Source organism: Corythoichthys intestinalis, chromosome 8 (assembly GCF_030265065.1).
Source record: "Corythoichthys intestinalis isolate RoL2023-P3 chromosome 8, ASM3026506v1, whole genome shotgun sequence".
Taxonomy (NCBI): Eukaryota; Metazoa; Chordata; class Actinopteri; order Syngnathiformes; family Syngnathidae; genus Corythoichthys; species Corythoichthys intestinalis.
The window spans coordinates 15,301,398-15,327,735 of record NC_080402.1 but is presented as its reverse complement, the minus strand read 5'-3'; the positions used below and the strand labels follow the sequence as shown (position 1 = coordinate 15,327,735).

Below are 26,338 nucleotides of genomic sequence, written 5' to 3'. Positions count from 1 at the left end.
AATGCCATAGAAAATCTGTGGAGGGAGTTGAAAGTCCGTGTTGCCCAACGACAGCCCCAAAACATCACTGCTCTAGAGGAGATCTGCATGGAGGAATGGGCCAAAATACCGGCAACAGTGTGTGAAAAGCTTGTGAAGAGTTACAGAAAACGTTTGACCTCCGTTATTGCCAACAAAGGGTACATAACAAAGTATTGACAGGAAATTTTGGTATTGACCAAATACTTATTTTCCACCATGATTTGCAAATAAATTCTTTAAAAATCAAACTATGTGTTTTTTTGGGGTTTTTTTCACATTCTGTCTCTCATGGTTGAGGTTTACCCATGTTGACAATTACAGGCCTCTCTAATATTTTCAAGTGGGAGAACTTGCACAATTAGTGGTTGACTAAATACTTTATTTGTCCCATTGTAAAAAAGAAGACAAAAGAGAAAATAATCCTTGTTAATTCTAGTTCAAAGTAAATATATAGAAAGAAAGGCTCAGAAAGCCCTCAAATTTAGATAGTTCTTGATTTAAAAAAAAAAAAAAAAAAAAAATTAATAATAAAATTATTTGATGATAAATGATAATTTTATTTTTAAATAAAATGAAACTGTAGTTTTGGAAAAATACTTTTAATATGCTGTGTGATGTTCAAGGAAAAAAGATAGAAGAAATAGCGTAGTTATATTTACAACAGTGGTTAACTTGCTAAAGGTACCGAATCCCATGAGTTTCACACGTGCATTAACCGAACCCTTTGGAATTAAAAATCTTTTTATTTTTTCAAATTCAAATTCGATTTATCTAAGCTAAAACCAAAATGAATTTCCATTCACATTTCTTCTCATTTTGACAACATGTTTTTAAACAGGCCAAAATGTATGTTATCTTTAGGCCTGCAGCATTATCAGACCACTAAGCCAAGACCGGCCCAATGCGCATATCTTGGAATTTTTCATTCAAATTTGGAGGAATATGTCTTATATTGTTCAACATCAAACCTGCTTAGTCCCATAAACCTTGACCGTGCAGTTTCTGTCACATTTACATCTCAAATGATATAAAATTTAATGAAACGCCCTCACAAAATGATTGCCAAATTTGTATACAAAGTCATTATGTTAAAACAATCCAATAAACAGTGTGAATTTACAACAAATCATTATTCCCTTTTAATTTGCTTTTCACCTTTTTTTCTTCATGCTGACATTCTACTTTTATTACATCCTTGCCTCAAATACTAGTTTCATTGCGTAAAATGTGAAGCAAATGTTGTTGTTTTTATGTCAATGCAGTGCGTGCCACCCATAAGTCTGTTGTACTTCCTACTACAAAGTGAGAGTCAACGTTCCACTGAGCAAACACATTTCCCCTCCCATCAGATAGAGAAATAGAAGAATTAGAATAATGCCTGTATATGTAAATGTAAATGCCTGTTAAAAACCTGGTGTAAAACATCACTTTGCCTAGATTTCGTCAGTGTCCAAAAATAGGGCCATGAGTCTCATAACCTTCACCGAACCTCTGAGACAGACTCAATGAACCTTATTTTAGACCTTTTATTTATGTATTTCAGTGGCGGATGCTGCTCTTTCAATGAGGGGAAGCTCAAAGTGTATCCGCCTGTGAGTGCTTTAGTGAATGACATGAAGGGGGTCAGTGGCACCTGCTGCTCAGTAGTGAAAGAATCTAGAGTGCCAGAAGTCGAGTCTCCAAACACAAGCAGCTACAAAACAAAAAATAAAAAAACACCAGAAATGGACGCATATTTTTTGCTAGTGGTTTTACAGCAAATGTCGTTGGGATTATTATAGACCCTACTCACCAACGTCACAGAATGACGTGTCGCTGTATCCGGCCGCCATATTGTCCATCTCTGTTTAGCCCTATTCTCTATGGTTTCAATTAGTCGTTCAGTTTATAGAGCAATTCATGGAAGCCCCGGTGCTTTCAGACGCTGTAAACTCATTGGATGCGTTGTGCGTTATGTGGAAAAGCTTCAGTCTGTCCATTCGCCAGATCCATATTTGATGCCTAAATTGATATTTTTCGACCCGCTGTCTTCGCCCTCTCTGCTTGACATCTGCTACCCTGATATCTACAACTATCTTGTCGACACAAAATCAGCCTATTCTCACGAAAGTTTGAAAAACTTTAGGAGCAGCACTCTAAGCAACATTACCCCATGTGACACTTTAATTCCAATTTTCTAAAATAGCGACAATCAATAAAAAAAAAAAAAAGTTTACTGCGATGGCCGACGCTTCGAGGATAGGTGGATATTGGACTATTTCTTCAATAAAACACGCAACAACTGTGTCTGCCTAATTTGCAAAGAGACAGTCGCTGTTTTTAGAGAGTTCGATGTGACGCGATAATATTACCGAACAAGACACGCTGACATGTACGTCAACATTACAGGGAAGATACGCAGCGAGAAATTATAGCAACTTGAAGCTTGTTTAATTTCACAGCAGCAGTATTTCGCAAGAGCCCGAGTGTCGAAAGAGAACGCCACAAAGGCGAGATTGTAGAAATTATGAATTAATGAAAAAAAAAAAAGTAAATGTGACACACTGAAGGGCTTGCTAAAATTTGTTTAAATATATTGTTCTATGTGAATCAGCCAAGGTAGCCCCCCGCATTTTTACAACACCAAATCTGGCCCCCTTTGCAAAAGGTATGGACACACCTGTTTAACTGATGATCCGTAGACGAGGCCAGCTTTTCATTATTATTCAAAATGTAATAATGGTGGAAGAAATAAGCATATTGAATTTGAAACTGTATGTTGTCGGCGATTAGCCTCGCAATGATCTTAATTGTGGTTGTCAGTCCAAAACCCTCTAAATATATATTAAATGCATCTTACCAGATATAAAATGACTACTACATAATCTGTGGTAATCGTTTGGAGCCCAGTTTTCTCGTCGAATTGCAGCAGCCCATCTCGCTCTCTTCTCTCCGGGTCTCTCGGAATCCGGTAGAACTTCAAGTCTCTCCGTCTTCTCCGTCTATCTTCTCTGTTATTGCAACCGACCGCCACACACGCCTTCACCATTTTGATTATTAATGTTAACGAGCAGAAAAACACGTCGTAAATAAGAGGAATGTACGTAGCCGTAACAGGGAAACATGATGTGTTGACGGGCAATTGGGCGGCACCAGTCAGGAGGAAGGAGTTGTGACGTCACGTGGGTAGGGTCTATAGAAGTCTCCAGTTCAGAAAAACGGAATGAAATTTTTAAAAATGCCTCCCGTGGATGTTAATACGACAAGATCACTGATTCACTCATTCCGCTGTCAATCAAAAAGGGACTTAGCCTCAGACTGATCATCATGCGAAACAAAGCCTTTGGGCCAGCCGAGCGCCGCCCACTTCCCATAGACCCCCAGAGACGCACAGCGTCTGGTGGGCGGGATCAACCCAGCCTTTAGTCAATGACTCATCTGGTTTCGCTGTAGTGGAACAATGCACTTTAAACTATGTAATTCTGTAGCGCATATTTAGTCAATGACATGTACATTCAACCATTTATTTGATCTCTTAGTTTTTTGCAGTCTTAGACCAATTACTGTTTTATTTACCTAACAAGGCTTGTCTTCTTGGTCAGCAATAACAGCAAACTAGCTTCTACTCCTGAGAGAAACCTAATATTAGTACAGATTTGCAAACCTATTGCTGTGATTATTAGGGATGTCCCGATCCAGGTTTTTGCACTTCCGATCCGATACCGATACTGGCCGATACCGATACCGACCTATCTGAGCATGTGTTAAACTTTAACGTTATTTAGCCTCCTTACTTAGTTGTCAGACTCATGTTGAAAAAGGTTTTAGTACTATTGATAACAACTAGCCAGCTGAATTAGGTGAGTTTGAATAACACACAACGGTTGGTAACAAGAAACTGACCTGTTTATTCAGTGACAAACACAAAACATTATAAATAACAAACAGAAATGGCATAGTCAGTAAAACGTGCAAATAATATTGTAAACTGTCTTTAAAAAGCAAAACACACCAACAACCTCAGTGGAAAATCCCACAAATCCCGCGAGCTATTAGATGCTTTTAATGTTTCGTGCATTAGTTACAAAAATTGTATAAAAAGCCTCTCAGGTTTAAATAAACGACTATTTCAGTATCAAGTTAACATTTTAAAACAGTAAATAAAATACTCAAGTCCCCATTCTGTATCAGCAGCTTTAAACTACATTCAATTCATTCAATTTTGTGAATCAACTGTTAAAGTTGTTAAAATTGCTCCCGTTATTCCATAATTTCCCTTCTGTCTACTTTCGACATGTGAAAGTTTTAAAACTGTTTTGAAAATAGATTCAAGTCAAGATTTTGCAGATTTAGGAGTATTTTAGACAACAAGTTAATTAGGTTCGCTTGGAAGGTTCACAACAGCCTACTAGGGAAGTCTTCTGCTTTAAGATGGCGACTGTTTACTAACGCAACTGGTTTTCAATACGTCAATGTTGCTAATGCAGTCAAGTCTGTCAATCTGCATCTAGTTCTATATACATATGATATCTACAGTATTATCGCAAGTAAAACGACGTTGACGTAGTTGAGTCGAGTGCCAGTTTGTCACGCATAGCAAAAGTTTCTGCCAGTGTTAGTTGCGTAGGACCTTTCTTTTTGTCTTCGGTTTTCTTAACATACTCCTCATATTGTTTGTGGTGGTATTTCGCTAAATGCTTAATTAGGTTGGTTGTATTAAAACTTCTTACAGCTTTACCACTACGCTTGACTTTATTGAGGCATATGTTGCACTCTGCCTCTTCGTCTTTGTCGTCCTTTAAGGTGGAATGATCCCACACAGCTGACATTTTTACCGATAAAGTCTCTCGGTAAATTGGGAGACGGTAATGTAAATGTAGTGTGTTGAAGATGTGCCCTAAAATGCGGACCGGATTTTAGGGAAACCGGAATGGATTATGTAAGTCAGTGCGCTGGAAAACCCGGACCGGATTTTTTTTTTTTTTTTAAACTGGATCGGAAGTCTGGATCGGAATTTTTCCGTGTTCCGATTCGATACCGATGCACATTTTTTTGCCCATATCGGCGTCCGATCCGATATTTGGATTGGCACTGACATCTCTAGTGATTATATCAAGGTTTGTAAACACCAACTAAATCATGACATAAAAATCAGGAAGGAGTTTATGTTATGTTTTGAAGTGACAGCTAGCAAGCTAAACAACATTGTAAACACCAAATGAATCATGTCATTAAAACTGTAACAATGACCAATAAGATGAGCTAAACAAGCCTTGACAGTTCATTTTAGCTATTGTTGATGAACATGTGGCAGAAAATCAGAAAAGTGAAGGCTTATTTTCAAGCTTTTTGAAGCCCAAACCAATTCTGGAATGACCCTTAAACAAGACACACTGTCCTCTCATTGCCACACTCGGCTCACTAATGACCAATAGCAGTCATTTTTATCCCTCCAAGCATAACAATAATTCTCTTTGCATCTCGTTATCAAGGTGATGTGGCAGGCAAGATGCAGAATGTGGCGGAAATGAACTGAGTAAGTCGATAGTTTGTTTGCAGCGTATGTGTGTGTGCCCCCTGGAAAAGCAACTATTGATCTGCTGAAAAATAACCTGAGTTAATCTCAGAAAAAGGAATGAGTTAAATATAGAGGTGAGGAGAGAGAGTTCTAATAGGATTAGTCTGGCTGACACAAACCTTTGCGGCTGCACGTGGGTACATAAACACACACGGTGAACACAAACACACAAATGTCCCCGATACGTTGCAGACTAACAGTCATTTTCTTCACTGACAAACTCAGTATCATGAAGTGTAGGGGAGCATGCGGAGTCATACATCACAAGTGAAGAGTGACTATAAGAGCCGCTGATTGGAAGCACAGTGAAAGATGAGAAGTAATGGAGGCCGACTGCAGCACGCAGTCACCTGTGCGCTCGCAGCCATGCACCACCAAGCACTAATTAAAAGAGATTCCTCTACTGGGCGCTGATCATATTGACATCATTGCAAGCGAGGCGGCTTGATGGAGTGCCAAGATGGAAAATACCAACAAAACTATACCACTGTATAACAAATATTTTCCGATTTTAATCAAAGCTACATTTGCAAACCACTGACATTTAATGAATTGGGTTAGGAACCTCAGGGTGCCTCACGATACAATTTACGATGCAAGGCTCACGATAACGGTTATCTCACTATATGGCAATGTAACAATTATCGATACATTGGTCAGGAAACCATTCTACAATATTTTACAATAAAGTAATAAAGCTAAAAACTAGGTGTGTCAAACGATTCAAATTTTTAATCGAGTTAATTACAGCTTAAAAATGAATTAATCGTAATTAATCGCAATTCAAACCATCTATAAGATATGCCATATTTTTATGTAAATCATTGTTGGAACGGAAAGACGGATATATACATTCAACATATGGTACATAAGTACTGTATTTGTTTATTATAACAATAAATCAACAAGATGGCATTAACATTATTAACATTCTCTTAAAGCGATCCATGGATAGAAAGACTTGTAGTTCTTAAAAAATAAAATGTTACTACAAGTTATAGAAATGTTATATTAAAACCCCTCTTAATGCTTTCGTTTTATTAAAATTTGTAAAAGTTTTCAATCAAAAAATAAACTAATAGCTCGCCATTGTTGATGTCAATAATTACACCATGCACACTCATGGTGCTGAAAGACATCAAATCAGTTGGACCCAAGCGCCAGCAGAGGGCGCCAAACACCAAAAAACAAGTAACAAGCGGACATTACACTGCTGTCATTTTAATCTTTTTGAGCGGGGCATGTGCGTAAATTGCGTCAAATATTTTAACATGATTAGTTTTTAAAAATCAATTACTGCCCGTTAACGCGATAATTTTGACAGCCCTAATTTTTGTACATTCAACATCATTTGGGAGGGTCTTCGCTTTCATATGAGCCATTTCTGAAACCAACTGAATAATTAAAAGTCAGGTTATTAGCAATTGTTTCTACAAAATGGATAAGCGACAAGATTTTTGTCAGGGACTATATGTCATGATATATTTATTTTAAACTATAATTAGCAAGAATTATTTTCTCTTTTGTCTTCTTTTTTATATTGGTCTCAGGAAAATTTATCGTTTTATTAAAATTTGAAAAACTTTTCAATCAAAAAATAAACTAATAGCTCGCCATTGTTGATGTCAATAATTACACCATGCACACTCATGGTGCTGAAAGACATAAAATCAATTGGACCCAAGCGCCAGCAGAGGGCACCAAACACCAAAAAACAAGTAACACGCGGAGATTACACTCTACTGTCATTTGTTTGAGCGGGACATGTGCGTTAATTGCGTAAAATATTTTAACGTGATTAATTTAAAAAATTAATTACCGCCCGTTAACGCGATAATTTTGACAGCCCTACTAAAAACAAGTTATTTCATCGTTCTGCTGAATTGAATTCAGTTTATCACAAGTTCATTCAATTAATTAAATCAAGTTAATTCTAATTCGTTTGAAGCGGGAGGGATGGCAGCGAATAAACATTCGGACGTCTATGGCGGTCAATGGGAACCAATGTGTTTAATTTGGGGGCATTTGTTGTCATTTGCTGTTGATTTTCAGTCACTTCCTATTGATTTTGGTTCATTTCTGGTTCATTTCCTGTTGATTTTGGGGCATTTACTGGTCATTTTCTGTTGATTTTGGGTTACAGAATAGGAATTTAACTTGGAATGTGCCCAAATTAATAGGCTGTGACTTAAATTCAACTGGTAGTGACCTGTAAATGCCCTAAAATGAACAGAAAGTGACGAAAATCGGGAAAAATTGGCTACTAATGCTCTGGTTTGCCCCTCTCAGTCTAAATGGATTGGGCGTCTCGCGCCATCAGTGGCAGCCATTGAGTGTACGGAGTCATTCTTGTAGATGATTTTGGTAAAACGATTGGTTAAAACTAGAGTTGTCCAATATTATCAGGTAGCCGATAAAATCGGCCGATAAATGCATTTTAAAAGGATCTCGGATAATATAGACATTAGGCTTGCACAACATACCGTTTGATGATTGCCATCACAACGTGCAATAGTCACATCGCAGGACGTGAAATTTTTTTTTTTTTTTTTTACATGTTAACTTTTGTTTTACGTCATAAAAGCAGCAAGTGTGTAGATGGTGGATCCCTTTTATATACAGCAAGCCTGGATTAAACCGCATTATAGAAACTTGGGATGTCCCTGATCTGATCTCGTGATCGGAAATTGGGCCGATCGCGCCATTTTTCAGAGGATCGGAATCGGTGAATAGGATCGGGTTTTTAATTTAAATAAAAATATGTGTCATGTCTTTCTGCTTCACGCTCATATAGCCTCTGACCCTCCCTCCTGCTATGCAGTGCGACCAAACTGTTTTTCTTGGTCACCAGTGCAGCTGGCGTTTGGTACTTAATTTTAACGATGATTGACAGGTTTGTAGCTTTGATCTGGCCAGAGAACCCTCAGTAGCTCTACAATCAAATGCACAAATGTGTTTATCATCGTTAAACACACAGCCCAGTCTTGAAGTGTGCTGTGCCAACTCATTCATTGTGTGAGTGAGATGCTGTTCTCAGCAACGTGAGTGAATTTGAGTGGACTCAATGAAGCATTTAATATAGACAAGCATTTTTCTACGTTATTGTTGTTTTAAAATAATTCACATTATGAAGGCGGCACGGTGGGACAGTGGTTAGCACGGCCAGACTGTTCTCCCTGTATTTTTCAAACACTGTGAGGGTATGGGACCCAGCTCCTTATTGGCCTGTCGAGCCAGAACGAAGTCATCCGTGCCATTAGATTCGTTTATTTGCGTGGCGTGTTCATAACGAGCAACGTCACTCTTGCGCGTCGTCTCCACAACAACACAGATGGCGAACAATAGAGCCGAGAATATGTTCCAGTCCACGGTAAATTCAGTTTTAAATGACCAAAAACACATAGAGTCGCTAACACCAGCAGTCTCTCTCATGCTAGCCATGTTGAATAAACTTCCCCATTCTCCTCGTATTTTTATTTAGATGCGCTAGAGTTTCTTCTCACTTTACCAACGTCACGTCTGCCCGTCGCTGTCCACTCCGCTATCTGTTTGCTGTGGCTTGCTCCGCCCTGGAAATTTTATCCGCGGAACGGTCGTGGCGCTTCAGGCAAGTGGTTAGCACGCCCATCTCACAGTTCTGGGATCGTGAGTGCAATTCTGGCTCCGGCATCCCTGTGTGGAGTCTTTGTGGAGATGTTTTCTCCGGGTTCTTGCCAAATGCCAAAAAAATGTGCATGGTATGCTGATTAAAGACTCGAAATTGTCCGTAGGTGTGAGTGTGTGCGTGAATGGCTGTGTTCAACATATGTGCCCTGCGACTGGCTGGCAACCCTCGTGAGGATAAGCGGTTCAGAAGATGAATAAAGGAAGGAATGATATGAATGTTATGGAGATTGATTAAAAGTATGGTGTTAAAGGTGATGCACTGAAAACTGTTAGTGCGGCTATATTTTGTGCTGGTGCACCTTAAAGGGCAACTGAAGAGCTTTTCGGATTTCGCTCGAGTGTTTCACTCAGTTGAATTGTATTAAATGCATCATTCGCTGTCTCAAAAAGTCACATGCATACTCTTGGAAGGGTAATTACTTGACGGTTTACAGCAACACCTGGAAAATAAGATCGTTTTGTCATTTATTTTGAAAAATAAACAACATATTCATTTAGCCACATTTGGGCTAGCTTTACCATATTTAGATCGGTAGGAGCTGTCCCATTACCTAATATTCAGTTTTAGCTATGTGGATGCATGAAAAAATATACAACCATGTAATCGCATTCTCTCAAATAAAAAAAATCACGATGCTGGACTTCGGCTTACCTCTGTGTCGAGCTGTCAATTGGCGTCATGACGACATCTGCTGTGTCAAGTAAATTGCCATCATCTGACGCCTCAGGTTCAAACATGTAGAGATTAATTGTACTTCATCTTTCCTGGGAGCCTTTGCCATCGGTAGCGTCACGAAAGAGCGATCCTGAATAGTTACCTTTGGTGGAAATATCACTGACATCGTTGTTGCTGCTATGCTAGCTGTGGATAGTCTTCTCTGTTGCGTCGGGGAATGTACGTCACACTTCCGGATTTGCGAAGGGACATTTAGCGGAGTGCAAAAAAACTAAAAAAATGCAAATTATCCTTGCAATTACGTCTTGATAATGTCATGGTTGTTTTGACAAACTCGTCCAAAGTTTATATTCGCAAAAAATCCGGAAAGGTCTTCAGTTGCCCTTTAAGAAAAAAGTATCGAGTACAACCATTGCAAAAAGTAAGTGTGGAGCCCTGGCAATATATATCAAAATGTTTTGTTTTTTTTAAATACCATTCAGGCCTATCCCAAATAAAGCTATTCAAGTTATCTGGTTAAAATTATTTTAAATATCGCAATATAATACCGCAATGTTATCCTAAACCCCCCAATAAACGCAATGATATTTTTTTCCAATATCATTTAGGCCAACTGACATTGGTTTTTCATTATCGGTTTTGGGCCAATATGCTTGTGCATAAGTGATATGACAGTGCCTTTTTAGCACTTTGCACTTGATCCCCCAAAAAAATTATGTTTGCTGTATTTTGATTTCAACAATAAATATAGCACTTTTTCGATAATTTCAGTCGAACTTGTCATATTTTTCACAGAACAGTTACTTGGAAAACCTTGAAGTTGTTATATTTATCATTATTAAAGGATCTAGTGGGGCATCAAAATACAATTAGCCGTAATATATTAAGTCCGCGACCGCATTTCGGTATCTGTTTAAATTGGTGTCAGATTTTTGGAGTTGGACAATATCGGGATATCAGTTCAAAAGTCTGTAGTTAAAACAATATATCGATTCTTGCAGGAGCATCTCAATAACCTTGTGGGATACAACGTATCACAATATATCACCATTTCGATATTTTGTCACACCTGGCAACAAAGAAAAAAACAAGAATAGAGTTGTGATATATTTAATATAAAAGGACACACACATACATTACATTCACTAGTGACAACTTTGTTAGGTAATGATATAAATCGATAATAAATACAAGACTAATAGTTGGTGCCAAAAAATAGAAGAATTTATGGCTCCCAACTAAGCTGTCAAAACAAGCACCAGGTGTCAAAGGATCAATGCATTTGTTTTGGTATGTTTCTTACAGTCATTGGTCTTTGAACTCATCACAGCAGAGGAAAACGAGGCAACTGATGGTGATGGGGGAAAACAAGTGGGACAAAACACTGCAGGTAACTTTTACTTAATTAAGTTTACTCACATTAAATTACGATCAACTCTGCTGATGTAATCTTTAAAACAAATAAGATTTGTATATTTTAAAGATAATTAATCTTATCTCAGTCTGGTGACGTCGAGACCGAAAAGGAATGCAATAAATAAAATAAAAGCTGCTACCTTGTAAGGAATCCATGTGTGATTTGTTATTTCTCTTTTCCATTGGCAAAAAACAGCGCCATAAAATGAAAAAGTGGCTTATTTAATATGTGGTTGGGGGGGTTATTGTTCCATATTTCAATTTAAAGTTGGGATCAGAATTAGAAGATGAATTTAATTTTCTTTATATTAAGTTGGTTTCATTTATGTGATCCATAGGTTTGGTCATTAGCTTCATAGCTCAGTAAAGCTACATTAGCTAGTTAGCTTGGTCAGTCAAGACTACAGTTGCGATCCACTAAATGACTTTTTTGCCATATTATATTTAGGTATTGCAGGCTTTATTGTAATCGGCTTCATGCATCGTTTCTTTAGTGGCGGTATTCTGTTTTTTTGTAGTTCAAGTGGCTGTCTTCATTTCACTGTGTGCCACCCAGAACACCTTGGTAACACTTGATAATAACTATCCGTTTTACTAGTTAATAGATCATTAGTAAACTGTTCATAAATGATTTGTTGTTGATTTGTGAAGTATTTGTTAACAGTTTGTTAAGCATTTACAGGGTTTTCCAATATGGTTGACCCCATTCTAAATGCCCATGCTAGTTGATGGATCTTAATAAAACTATATACACTTTATGTTGAAGGTCATAAGTTTTATTTGTTAAATATACAAGGAAAAGTACAAATATTTGTTGGTTCTATGGCAGATTTTCATAAATGTGCAACATGAGCGCTGCCTGCAAAATGCCTGATCAAAATGCCTTTTCTTTTGAAGTGAACGGCATTTCTCAACCTGAAAAGACAGAAATGCCAAACGTTACACATAAAAACTTTAAACGTTTCTACACAAACTGTGTTTCAGGTTGAGAACACCTTGTAAATGCTTAACAAACTGTTAACAAATACTTCACACATCAACAATGAATCATTTATCAACAGTTTACTAATGATCTATTAACTAGTCAACGGATAGTTATTATAAATAGTTACCAACACCTTTTCTGGCCAGACTTTTCTTCTTCCGACCACTATAAAATGAAATGCAAGGATCTGTGTGTGTATATGTCTCAATTGGGGTTTGTGACCCCAAATAGTCAAAAAACAATCACAGATCTTTTTTTGTTAGCGTTAGGATTCTGCAACAAACAAAACACATCATTTGATAAAGAATTATAAGTCCCTTTTTCATCTGTTTTTTCGCAAATTGATCATGAAAAGAATGAATGACACAGATCATAAGTGACTGTTCAGGAGTTATTTCAACTTGATATCTAACCTCGTCTCTCACCCGACCCGTGTCTATCCATTTTTCTAGCCTCTTTTTCATTCCTCCCACTACCACAGCTTTGCTCTGCTTTACAGTATGTCAACCTGCTCACTACTCAGTGTTCTTAACAGAGTGTTCTCCCAAGGCATCACAATTCATCTCGTGCGCTAAAGTTCTCCAGCTCAGACTGAAGTACATCAGAGTTCTTTGCTTCAATGCTTAGCTCCACCTGTTCCTGAGTTTTCCTGGACTTGGCTCGGTCCCAGTCGGTCTTGGCCGTTTCATTGTTCCAGACTACTGAGGTCTCCGTGTCACTGATGTAGCCTGAGTCTCCTGTGTAGTGGGTGGGATACACCAGAAGCGGCTCTGCCGAGAACGCGCGGAGGTTTCGATCCTCAAAGTGCTCCATGTAGTCTAACCTACAGAGGGAACAACGGAGGGCAAGTTAGGTTTGCAGAGTTGCTAAGGCACAAACCAATAAATCAAGGAGCACAAGGAATAGGTTGTACTCACACGGGGTGTTTGTCGAACATGACAGGAAGGAACTCATCAACAGGAAGCATCTTTTTCAGAGGCTCAGCTTTAAGGAGCTTTTTGGCGCCTTGCAAGGACAGCATGTATCCTAAAGTCCAGTAAGAGTAGTCGGCCTCCACCAGATTGTGAACGTTTGGTACCGATTTCTCCGGATGATCCACCTGCATTCGCTTCCGTCCTATATAACTGCGTGAGCAAAGTGAGGAAGACTACGTTATATTGGAACAGCGCTTCACACACACAAAGAAAACACACATATTTGATTTACTAGTAGTATGGCCCGACGTTGCTCGGGTTTGTGTAATGTGAATGCCATGTATCTTACAGATGCAGCTGTAATGTAGTAATCGTGAAAGGACACCATAAAGGGGTTAATGCACAATCGCTTTTCCATCATTGTGTACAGTATTGTGGCGAGCAATGTGGAGAATAAGAGAGACAGTTTTTATGTTTCACACTTGTGCTCCATACACCGCACAATCCCAAGAGACGGCGCCTTTATTGAACAGAAAACACCTGAACATAACAACGGCAACCACCATTTTCAGTCATGGTTGTGACAACTACCCATGAACCATAGACTTCATTATCAGTTGACGAAACAGCTCCTATAGACTAGAGCTGTCCCGACTAGTCGACGTTGTCGACATCATCGATGACGTAAATGCGTCGACGGGCAAAACATACCGTCGGCAGGTAATGACGGGTTAAAAAAAAAAAAATTACACGCTGAAAAAGTTTAGAATGGCGGGCGCTCGCGATTCAAAAAAGCAGACCAGAATGGCCAGAGACTGGAATTATTTCAAGGAAAATATAGAGGGTGCCACCGTGTGTACTCTTTGCCAAGCTGAGCTCTCATACCACGGTAGCACGTCGGCTATGAACGAACACTAGCGCCGCCACGCAGGTTTAATTTTGGAAAACAACAACAAACAACAAGCTAGCCGATTGTAAGTCCATACAACTTTCTAATGATTTTTTAAATTGAAGTTGCATTTATGTGCGTCGTATCAACGTGCATCACTGGCCTGCTTACTATAATCCATTACTGCACTATTGTTAGTTACTTTATATTATAAAGTATTATTGTGTATATACATAAAGTAGTATACTATAAAATTAATACTATGTATTTAATTTTTCTTATCATGACTATGTGTGCCTTTCATTCAAAATAATTTTGTCAATATTTCAGTGTGCCCTCTGCTTTATCTATTTTCAGGTTAAAAGAAACTAAAGTTGAACAGTTTTTCCCCTCCCCCAAAAAATGCCGAATGCGCACCAGAAAGAGCATTTGAACTCACACAAAGTACTCTGAAAATGATTTTCCGGGACTTGAGGCCCATTGCAATTCATTTTAACATTTAGAACTAGAGATGTCCCGATCCGATATTTGGATCGGATCGGACGCCGATATGGGCAAAAAAATGCGCATCGGTATCGGATCGGAACACGGGAATAATTCCGATCCAGAGTTCCGATCCAGTTTTTTTTTTTTAAGTCCGGTCTGGGTTTTCCAGCGCACCGATTTACATAATCCATTCCAGTTTTTGCTTCAGTTTCCCTAAAATCCAGTCCGCATTCTATGGCACACCTTCAACGCACTACATTTACATTACCGTCTCCCAATTTACCGAGAGACTTTATCGGTAAAAATGTCAGCCGTGTGGGATCATTTCACCTTAAAGGACGACAAAGACGAAGAGGCAGAGAGCAACATATGCCACAATAAAGTCAAGCGTAGTGGTAAAGCTGTAAGAAGTTTCAATACAACCAACCTCATCAAGCATTTAGTGAAATACCACCACAAACAATATGAGGAGTATGTTAAGAAAACCGAAGACAAAAAGAAAGGTCCTACGAAACTAACACTGGCAGAAACTTTTGCTATGCGTGACAAACTGGCACTCGACAGTCCCAAAGCCCAGGAAAAAACAAGAGTCATTGCCGAAGAATTCATTCTGGATGACGAGCCATTATCTCACGTGAGTAAAGACGCACCATCCAACATGCGATTCGGCCGCTGAAGATTAGAGAACGATTCACAAACATCCAAATTCCGATTATTGAAATATGTCAAGTATAGCGGAACTAATACACAGTGCGGTTTCGGGACGCAATGAGAAACTGACCGCATTGCGTCCCGAAAGTAAACATAACTTGTCTTAGACCCGGGTAATGACAATGCTCAACTCACGGCTTTAGCTCAACTCATGCTGCTGGATAAAAAACACAAGAATACCTGACTTCTGCTGACAGCCGCAACAAACTACGTCAACGTCGTTTTACTGGAGATAATAGATATCATATGAATATAGAACCAGATGCTACACGACAGACTCGACTGCGTTAGCAACATTGAAGTATTGAAAATCAGATGCGTTAGTAAACAGCCGCCATCTTAAAGCAGAAGACTTCCCTAGTAGGCTGTTGTGAACCTTTCAAGCGAACCTAATTAACTTTTTATCTTTAAAATACTTTAAAATACTCCTAAATCGGCAAAATCTTGACTCGAATCTATCTTCAAAACAGTTTTAAAACTTTCACATGTCGAAAGTAGACAGAAGGGAAATTATGGAATAACGGGAGCAATTTTAACAACTTTAACAGTTGATTCCAAAATTAAATGAATTGAATGTAGTTTAAAGCTGCTGATACAGAATGGGGACTTGAGTATTTTATTTACTGTTTTAAAATATTAACTTGATACTGAAATAGTAGTTTATTTAAACCTGAGAGGCTTTTTATACAATTTTTGTAACCAATGCACGAAACATTAAAAGCATCTAATAGCTTGCGGGATTTGTGGGATTTGTGGTGTGTTTTGCTTTTTTAAGACCGTTTACAATATTATTTGCACATTTTACTGACTGACTATGCCATTTCTGTTTGTTATTTATAATGTTTTGTGTTTGTCACTGAATAAACAGGTCAGTTTTTTGTTACCAACCGTTGTTTGTTATTCAAACTCACCTAATTCAGCAGGCTAGTTGTTATCAAGGGTACTAAAAGCTTTTTCAACATGAGTCTGACAACTAAGTAAGGAGGCTAAATAACTTTAAAGTTTAACACATGCTCAGATAGGTCGGTATTGGTATCGGCCAGTATCGGTATCAGATCGGAAGGGCAAAACAATATCGGTATCGGATCGGAAGTGCAAAAACCTGGATCGGGACATCCCTATTTAGAACAATATAGACATACCACAAAAAGAGGAAGAATTGTTTTGACCCCTGTTAAAAAGGACGTCACATTGTTTCCGTTTACATTTTTTGCACTGGTTAATGCAGGCAGCATTTGACCTCCTTGTTTGTGATTTATTATTGATATTTATGGTACATTAATAAAGAATTTAGGCATTCCAAAATGTTTTTTGTGAATTAAAAAGCTTCAACAAAAAATTAATTATTAAATTATTTAAAAAATAAATAAAAAATAAAAATATTCGACTAATCGTAAAAATAGTCAGCTCACTAATCGGGAGGAAATTAGTTGTTTGGGACAGCCTTACTATAGACATTGGGCCAAGGGTTTTGGGCCGGGCCAGGCGGAGGGTCGTAGCAGCTTTCACTGCAATAAACTCAAACACACGTTGCATTCTAACGCTGGATTTAGGTGGAAACAGGACGAAAGTTTTAGTTCACACAAGCAGGCAGGAGTCTCTCAAGAATGATTTGGTCAAGGTTTCAAAGTAATTATTATATATGATAGCACCATGCATGCACTTTGAAACGTTATGAAATGAAATGAAAAAATTTGCCTAACTTTAGCTTAAACTTTTTATGTAAAATGAATGACAACTGCCCAGTTCTTTGCTTTTAACCAAGAATCTAGATTGTTTTACTGAGAGTTACGCATTTATTTACAAGAATTTAAAAAGCTCTTTGTTTTGTGATGGTCGCCATGATGGATTTTGTATCCATACATATTAGCATGACTTTACATTCAAATAATCAGGTAATTTTCAGCCAACTAGGCATGTGCCGGTATGAGATTTTGACGGTACGATAACCGTGAGCAAAAATACCGCGGTTTCACGGTATCACCGTATTGCAATTACAGCTCCAAAATTTTGAGATGTATGTTTTTTTTTAATTTTTTAAAAAAAAAGGAAAAAAAAAAAAAAAAATTTCCATTGAACAGGATTTTTTTTTCAAAACATATTTGCAAATTGGAACATGAATATAATGTGAAAATAAATAAATTAACAAAAAATAACAAATATTTTGTATAAAATTAAAATAAATAGAACCTAGACCAGGGGTTCCCAACCTATTCCACTAAGGCACACTGTGGGTGCAGGATTTCATTCTTACCAAACAAGATGACAACACTTTTTCCCCAATCTGGTGTTTTACAAGTGCAATCAGTTGATTGCAGTCAGGTGTGGCTTGTTTTAGCAGAAGCCTCATTGGTTCAACTGTCTCTGCTGGATCGGCTGGAACAAAAACCAGGACCCACAGTGTGCCTTGAGGACTGGGTTGAAAACCCCTGACCTAGACTATACCCACAGCCACAGCTCAAGTTGCTCAATATTAGAGTAAGAACAAAATAATTGCTATAAAAAAGTAAAAACACTTCTAAATAAAATTAAAAATATATACTGTATGACTTTTTTTGAGGGGGGGGAGCTCAAGTGAAGTTTTGCCATTTTCAGCCACTGTGTCAACTCTAGTCTACATGATGCCATGCCTTTGTGTTAGAAAGAACAAAGAATTCATAAGTTAATAAGTTAGTTAAAAATGTATAAGTTAGTTTTATGAATTAGTTAAAATGTAAATATTGTTGAGGAAAGGTTTCATCTAAAAAAAAAAAAAAAAAGTAAGGAGTGAGACCTCCTTTCCCAATTAGCGATCTTTGACGCGATCTTTTTTCTTCCCCCCTTCTTCCACTCAAGCTTGTTTCTCACTCAGCGGCTGTGAGACATAAAATCTCGACGAAGCTGCTATCCCAGCTTAGCCTAGGCTAACATTCGTCTTTGTAAGTTTTAGTTAGTTTGTATATTGAATTTGAAAGGAAAATGTGTGTTTTGTTTTTGGCGAACTTTTTAATGGTGCTACTGCTATCCTGTTGAACCTAATCACACGTGGAAAAATACAATTGTACAACGTTTTAAATGTATTCATTTGTATATTTAAGCACGATTTGAGAGCTCAATAAATTGAAGAAAAGTACGCCTTGTGTTTGGAGGGTGTTTTTGGGGTTTGCTGGCTGTTTAGCAGAATAGCGTCACTGACACTCACGGCAACAAACAGGGGAAGGGTGAGCGCTGCCGCACCAAGCCACTTCGGCTGCATTTTGGCACATGAAAAATAGCGAATACCGTCCTAAGGTATGACGGAAAATTTTAGTGGTTTTGAAACCGCGACGTTTTCACACCACGGTAAACCGTGAAACCGGTAACCGGCACATGTCTACAGCCAACTACCCATTTTTTGGCAAAAAAAATTCGTACTTTAGACATTTCTGCACTCATACAAAAGAAAATTAGGCTTTTATGTGATTTATTTTATGTATCATTTCAATCTAAAAACAACGAGTGCCAGGTAACCGGCAATACGTGCTGAGGCAATCGGAACATCGGACATCGGAATTCAACCTAAATAAACTGTGATTGTATATAGAAAAACGCAAAATTTGCTCGTGTTGAGTAAAATTAAGATGATTCTGCATGTTTCCTCAAGTATTAAGTTTCTGATGTGAAAACTGAGTGATTTATTAGCTGTTGAAAACAAAATTGCTCTAATTAAAAAAAAAAAAAAAAAAAATTGCTGCCATTTCGGGCAAAAACTTGATTTCTTTAATGATGATTTCTTTAATATTGCTACTGTTCCTGAAAATATAGGTTAATATCTCTGCATTTGGTGATGTTTGCATCTAGCGTAAAATGAGAATTTTATAGCCATTTTAAGTTTTGTTACTGTACTTATATAAAAATAATTAATTGGGATTTTATTAGGGAACGACTTTGAATTTTTGATGCCACTGCTCATGGAGACTCATTCACTCATATATGCCTAAAAGAGATGCCCGTTTTGGTTTTAGGTCGTTAGCGGCTTTGGTTTTTAAAATATTTGAATTTTAAGTTTCTGAAAATAGGCCACCTACGGAGTGGCCCCGTGCCTCGTTTCCCATTAACTGAAAGTGAAGTCTATGCATGAACCATTGCGGACGTAACACATAATAAATAACAGTCGCTACAGTATGAATATCCATCCGAAATTAATCCCTTAGTAATATACCGGAAAACTGTACTTTTTTAAAACAAAAATCCAGAATCTTCTTGTGGCGTACTCAAAGCCACAATGTATCATCACAGGACATTTAAATTTGTATATGTGACCGTAAATTTTGAAAGCCAACTGCGACGTTGCAATAACAAGAGACGCGTTTTTTGCCCAAAAGGCGGCGCTGCTGCCTCCACAATCAGGGATTTTCAATGCAAAATTTTCGAGTTTTGAATTAATTTTCCGCACTAAATGGAGACTTGCAGAGATCAAAGCCATCTAAGAATACTCCCAGAAACATAAAGTACAACTGTGTAAAATTTCGTCATAATCTGCCCAGCCGTTTCAGAGGCCAAAGGGAATGAACACACACAAACACACCCCCACAAAGTTCCACTTATATATTAGTACTGTATAGATATTCTATATGTGGTGCTCATTGATGCAAACAGAGTAGGTCACAGTAATTTTACTGTCTGGTCACTAATGTCGAGGAACAGCAAATGACAGATGGAGGGATTTCTTTGTATCAGCGAGAAATAATCCTGTCTATTTTTAACACAGTTTTCACTGCGCTGACTGAAGCAACACTCACATGAGATCCCAGTCAAGCTTGTGTGTCGTCACTTCCTGCAGCAACGCCTGGAGACGACGTTTAAAGAACACCTCGAAGCGCAGGTCGTCCTCAATGACCAAGGAGGTTTGCAGATCGCGATCCACTATCTGCACATGCACATGCATGCATACAAACACGGGCAATGAGATGCTTTGATAAGCGGTGTGTCAAATTCATCTTTGTTGCAAGCCACATCGTAGTTATGGTTAAATTTGGAGAGCTATTATGTAGTATGTTTCGTCGAATGCTTACATCGCTTGCTAAATTGATACAGATAAATTGATAAAGATACATTGTAGAACAATATGACATATTCTTCACACACGCCTTAAAATTTATTAATTTTTAAGAATCAGTAATGTAACGCTCACCTCCTTCCAGATGTTGTAATGAGAGAGGAAACAACCAAGTTCCCCCTTGGTGAGAGGTCGACCATGATACGGATCTTTGTATCCCGGCAGCATATTAATCCCCATAGATTCTATGTCACTTTTGTTCAGAGCTCTGATGAACAGACAAGAGATGAATAAGGAGATTACAGATTGGAATAATTCATCACTTGAATGAGATTGTTTTACAGAGGAATTTGACCACACTGGCAAAAACAGGAACATACTGCATTATCTTTAAGATCTTTTACAAACAATGTATGAAATGTGTAGCATTTTAAATGAAACTAAAGGAATGTGTTTAAAATTATTATTGAAGTGGTGTAGATTCAAAATTCATGTTTCATCTTAACTCATTCACTCCCAGCCATTTTCACCGGAGCAACCCCTTTGGCTCCCGGCCGTTTTACTGGATTTTGACTGATTTTGCAAGGCCCACAGAAAATTCTGATCTATTGCTATATAAACATGGAACCCACCAAAAGAAAGATTAGACTCTCTTTTTTCAGAGGGAAAAAAAGTTAGTTCATATCTTTTTCCATTAGAAAACAGCTTAGTTTGAGCAATTTTCCAATTTCTGATGAAAAAAACAGAGAAATTGAACTTTTTGTAAAAGCACACATTTCAAACAGAACTTTGACTTTAACACAGCTATTTTTTGCTTTTGTGACATCCCAAACGTCTGAATCATGTTTTCCTTCTACAAAATAACATAAACAACAAGACAAATAGAGCTTTTGATAGCAAAGTAACAATTTATTTACATGTAACTAAACTATTGAACTGAGAGATGACGCTGTTGCGCGCGTTTCCGGCTAAGTCACGAGACACTAGAGAGTCACGAGAGATACGAGCGGCCGAAGACAGCAAAGCGAACTCTACTCAACGAGCAACACGGACTCGACAACATCATCCGCTACACTGGTGATCCTGATCGTTCTGCTCGGTCGTCCAACGCCTAGCATCCCGGACGTCCTCCCGATTGTTCTGCTCATTCGTTCGCCGCCTGGCGTCCTGGACGTCCTCCTGGTCGTCACGCTTGGTCGTTCATCGCCTGGCGTCCCGGACGTCCTCCCGGTCGTCCTGCTCGGACTTCCCACACCTGGCATCCTGGATGTCCTCCTGGTCATCGGTTCGGTCGTCTTCCACCAGCACCCCGGCCACGCCGACCCGACCATTCATTCCGTTACATCGGGTTGGGCCTGGCGTCCTGTGTGGGTGGATTCTGGGGGGGACCTGTGTGGTGACTAGAGGTGTGCAAAATTTCCGATTCTTAGATTATTCGCAATTCAGCTGTGGAAGATTTGAGAACGATTCACAAACATCCAAATTCCGATTATTGAAATATGCCAAGTAAAGCGGAAGTACAACACACTCAGCGCGCCGTGCGGTCTTCGGGACGGAACAGAGCGAGAGTAGCTAAACATCATGCTTCTCATTACCCGGCCCCTCGGGTAATGCCAATGCTCAACTCGCGGCTCTAGCTCAACTCATGCCACGAGATAAAAAAAACACAACAACATACCTGACTGCTGCCGAAAAGCTGCTACAAAGTACAGCCACATAATGTTACGATAGATATCATTTATATAGGACTAGATGCATTATAGATCCGGTAGCGTTAGCAGCACATCTACAAAAAGCTAGATGCGGGCATTAGTAAACGGCCGCCATCTTAAAGCAGTACACTTCCCTGCAAGGCTGTTGTAGCGAACCTTCCAAGCAAACCTAATAACTTTTTATCTAAAATACTCCTAAATGGGTAAAATATTGACTTGAATCTATCTTTAAAATAGTTTTAAAACTTTCACATGTCGAAAGTAGACAAAAGCGAAATTATGGAATAACGGGAGCAATTTTAACAACTTTAACGGTTGATTCACAACATTAAATTAATTGAATGTAGTTTAAAGCTGCTGATACAGAATGGGGACTGGAGTTTTTGTATTTAATGTTATTTTTGTATATTTGTTTACTGCTATATGCTAACTTGATATTGAAATAGTAGTTTGGTTTAGCCTGAGAGTATTTTTGAACAATTTTGGAAGTAATGTACAAAACTTAAAAAAAAAAAAAATTTTTTAAAAAGGAGGGGGGTGCATCAATAATCGTTTTATAATCGAATCGGAGCCTCTGAATCGTAATCGTAATCGAATCGTTCGGTGCCCAAAGATTCCCAGCTCTAGTGGTGACCGCTGCCTCATGGCAGAGTTCACCTGGGGAGCTTGTGTAGGGCATGTTGTGTTCCTGGGGGGGAACTGGTCTGGCCTTACGCGTTTGCGGCTAGGTCGTTCTCCATATTTTTCTCACGCTTCTTGTTTCTTCCGACTTCCTTTTCCTGACATATGACTTCTTACCAAATGCGCTATTGCCCTCCAGTGGCCAGTCTAATTGCTTTAAAATGAATTTTGACCATTGTGCTTTGGAGCAAAGTTGCAGCAGAACCTAGAGATGTCTCTTGTGGAAAAAAAACGTAAAAGGCGTATAAATATGTTTTTGGGACACTTAAACAGTTAAAAATAGAACGTATTTATACGTTTTTGGGAGCAAATGAGTTAATTAGAGAGGCAAAATATACTCTAAGGCACAGGTGTTAAACTCAAGACCCGGGGGCCAGATCCGGCTCGCCACATCATTTTGAGTGGCCTGCGAAGGAAATTACCTAATGAGAAATAAACCGCTGTGCTTTGTAAGCCACTTGCTCAGGGTCCGAATTTCCTGCGTCAACGTGTTCTGCTAAGTCTAACATGTCCGTTATTAAATCCCGAGAAAGCTCATGCAGAACCACAGCAATCGCTGCCATGTTGGGAAGGAGCACTATCTTGACTCCAGAGCCATGCAGCTCCACTCGCTCAAATCAAACCCCACCTAGTTCACGCCCGCCCACCGAGTTTGATAAGCCAATGACAGATAAAATTATTTCATGCAGCGACAGGGGGAACAGGGGGAATTGAAATAAATATATAAATGTGGAAATAGATAAATATATGTTGGAATAAAAACACAAATGTTGAAATACATAAATATGGAAATAAATGTTGAAATAATTAAATAAATAATTAAATCAATAAAAAGTGAAAAAATGAATACTGAAATAAATTAAAATTGAAAATAAATACAAAGTGAAAAAAAATTAAATCGAAATAAATATTGAAATAAATGTTAAAACAAATATTGAAATAAATAAATAATCATTGAAATAGAAGCATTCATTTAATTGTGTATTTATTAATTTAATTTTTGCACTCCTGGTCCTCCATAGAGTGGGGGGGGGTTGAGGATGAGCAGTTAAACTGAATGAAAATGACCTAAAAAAACTACAGCTGAACACTTGATGATCTTAAAAAAAAATTTGCCAATAACTGGAAAACCGTGGCAGCACTAACAAAACCTTTGCAGCACAAACTAGCACAAACGAACAACACCCCTTTGGGTCCATTTTGCAGTAAATCGGGGGCTGCGAATGACATCATCACTCAGAATGAATATCTCAATCTACAAAACGATAGCAGCACAAACTAATCATTTTACAGCAAAAACTAGCATAAGCGAACGACACCACTTTAAGTCCATTTGAGGTGGCGTCATCCCTCGAAATGAATAGAGGTAGTCCCCGGGTTACGACGTACCCGACTTACGTGATTTAGACTTTACAACGTCTTGTAATTTCTATTCCACACCACACACGCACAAATTGGGAAGAGCGCAGCAGAGTGAGCGAGCTGACAGCCTGCGCACACATGCATGGATGCTTGTGAAGCATCCAGAGGCGACGGCTGTATATGACCCCTTTCGTACTGTTTATTGTGCGTTTTTAATTGTGGTCGAATACTTGAGCCGCGTTTATGTGATTGTTTTTTATCACGTGCCGACGCTAACTGACACATGCTAATCGTTTGTTATTGTTGTATCAGCAGCTACTTGTAAACGCAAATTTGAATTGCTGTTATTAAAGATGAGACTGATTTCATTCTGCAAGTGTTGATGTCATGAGCAGCTGGATAAAGTCAGCAAACCACACGGACATCTGACATCGTCCTCTCGGAGTTTAGCTCACTGTCTAGCTAGGACTTTGCTCCAATGTCTTAGTGACGACAGTACAATGTCATATAATTAGGGCTGTCAAACGATTCAAATTTTAATCGAGTTAATCACAACTTAAAAATTAATTAAACGTAATTCATCGCAATTCAAACCATCTCTAAAATATGCCATACATTTCTGTAAATTATTGTTGGAATGGAAAGAAGACACAAGACGGACAAAAACATTTAACATACTGTACATAAGTACTGTATTTGTTTATTATAACAATAAATCCACAAGATGGCTTTAACATTATTAAGATTCTTAGATAAATAAATTTGAGTACTAGTTATAGTAATTTTATATTAAAACCCCTGTTAATGTTTTCATTTTAATAGAATTTGTAAAATTTTCAATAAAAAAATAAACGAATAGTTTTGGTTTAGTTTTTTTTTTTAGTTGTGGTGATTGTAATACACCACAAGGTGTAAATGGCGAGTTTTAAATTAATTAGAGATCTAGCCAAGGCAAAGTCTGAGTAAGTTTTATGTGTATTTTGCAGAGCTATTTTGATTGGGAATGCCAGTTCTTTTAGCATTGAGCGCTTATCTTTTTGTGAACATTATTTTTTTTGAGAGATAGGAATATTATTTTTGTTGTGCTTTCACTAAATGATACTGTAGCGACTTAACTGTTCCGCCCAAATGCATGATGGGAAGTTGGGCAACCAGGACTGTCAGTGCTGGCTGCAAATGGTATACAGATTGTCTCCTGTCATTCTTTCCCACGTCGTTTGCCACAATACTTATACTGTATTTGTTGTGAAAGAGTTGCCAAAGCTTAAGCCTTTAAAAGGCGTGGTCCAATGAACGCCTGTGTCCACTCGCATTTCTCTTCCTTTTCGCTCTCAGTGTGCTAAAACGGCATGATTGTAAACTGTTTGAGGCAACGCATGAACAGTTAATTCAATATTTTAACGTGATTAATTACCGCCTGTTAACGCGATTAATTTGACAGCACTACATATAATACATATTATTGGATTGTTTTTTTTTTGTTTTGTTTTTTTTGGGGGAGGGTGTTTAGAGGCATTGGAAGGGTTAATTCCGACTTACGCGGTTACATCGTCAGCACAGGAACGGAAGTCGTAAACCGGGCACTACCTGTACCTCAATATATATAAAACAATAGCAACACTAATGAAAATTTTTAAAAGCGCAAACTAGCACAACGCAGCACAAACGAACAGTACCACTTCGGGTCCATTTTGCAATAAGTGGGGGGGGGCGGCTGTGTGACGTCATCCCTTCAAACTAAAAGCAGAATATCTACAAAAGCATTGCAGCACAAAAAAAAATATTACAGCTCAAACTAGCACAAACGATTGACATAATGTTTATATACATTATCCTATGATAGGGGTCTTACTTCACAAAGGTAAAAAAATGATTTACTAAACTCTTGTATTGTCTGTCATGTACAGGTATTTTCAATATCAAAATACCCAATTCATGTAATGCTAATGCAATTCCCAAATGCTAGTACACTCTTAGCCCCGCCTCCTTGCATGTCACAGCAAATGACGACAGACGCTGGGACTGTGAAGAAGAATAAAGAAGATGAAAAAACATACTTGCCGTCCACAGCGGCAATAACTTTACAGCTGAGCTCCATCTCGTGTAAAGTTCGCAGCATGCGTTCACGCCGGTCAGCTCTCCGCACCAGATTTATCATGAATACCTGCATGTATGCAAACGCAAAACATCACAAATGTGCTCTGACGAGGTGTCTTTTTGTTTTTAAGACTGTGCGGGAAGGACA

The 26,338-nt window shown here is 38.4% G+C and overlaps 2 protein-coding genes across 2 annotated transcripts in view; both read right to left on the bottom strand.

The window, feature by feature from the left end:
* LOC130920777 (nucleoredoxin-like protein 1) overlaps positions 1 to 9,999 on the bottom strand; it is a 28,115-nt gene extending 18,116 nt beyond the window's left edge. The window contains exon 1 of the mRNA XM_057844231.1: positions 9,897 to 9,999. The gene's annotated coding sequence lies outside the window, so the exon portion shown is untranslated. The remainder of the gene's footprint in view (positions 1 to 9,896) is intronic.
* Positions 10,000 to 11,050: 1,051 nt separating this feature from the next.
* colgalt1b (collagen beta(1-O)galactosyltransferase 1b) overlaps positions 11,051 to 26,338 on the bottom strand; it is a 39,124-nt gene continuing 23,836 nt past the window's right edge. Inside the window, exons 8-12 of the mRNA XM_057844228.1 lie at positions 26,151 to 26,257; positions 20,474 to 20,606; positions 20,082 to 20,209; positions 13,239 to 13,445; positions 11,051 to 13,144 (exon numbers count right to left, since the gene is read on the bottom strand). Coding sequence (XP_057700211.1) covers positions 12,874 to 13,144; positions 13,239 to 13,445; positions 20,082 to 20,209; positions 20,474 to 20,606; positions 26,151 to 26,257 — 846 coding nt within the window. The 3' untranslated portion in view covers positions 11,051 to 12,873. The remainder of the gene's footprint in view (positions 13,145 to 13,238; positions 13,446 to 20,081; positions 20,210 to 20,473; positions 20,607 to 26,150; positions 26,258 to 26,338) is intronic.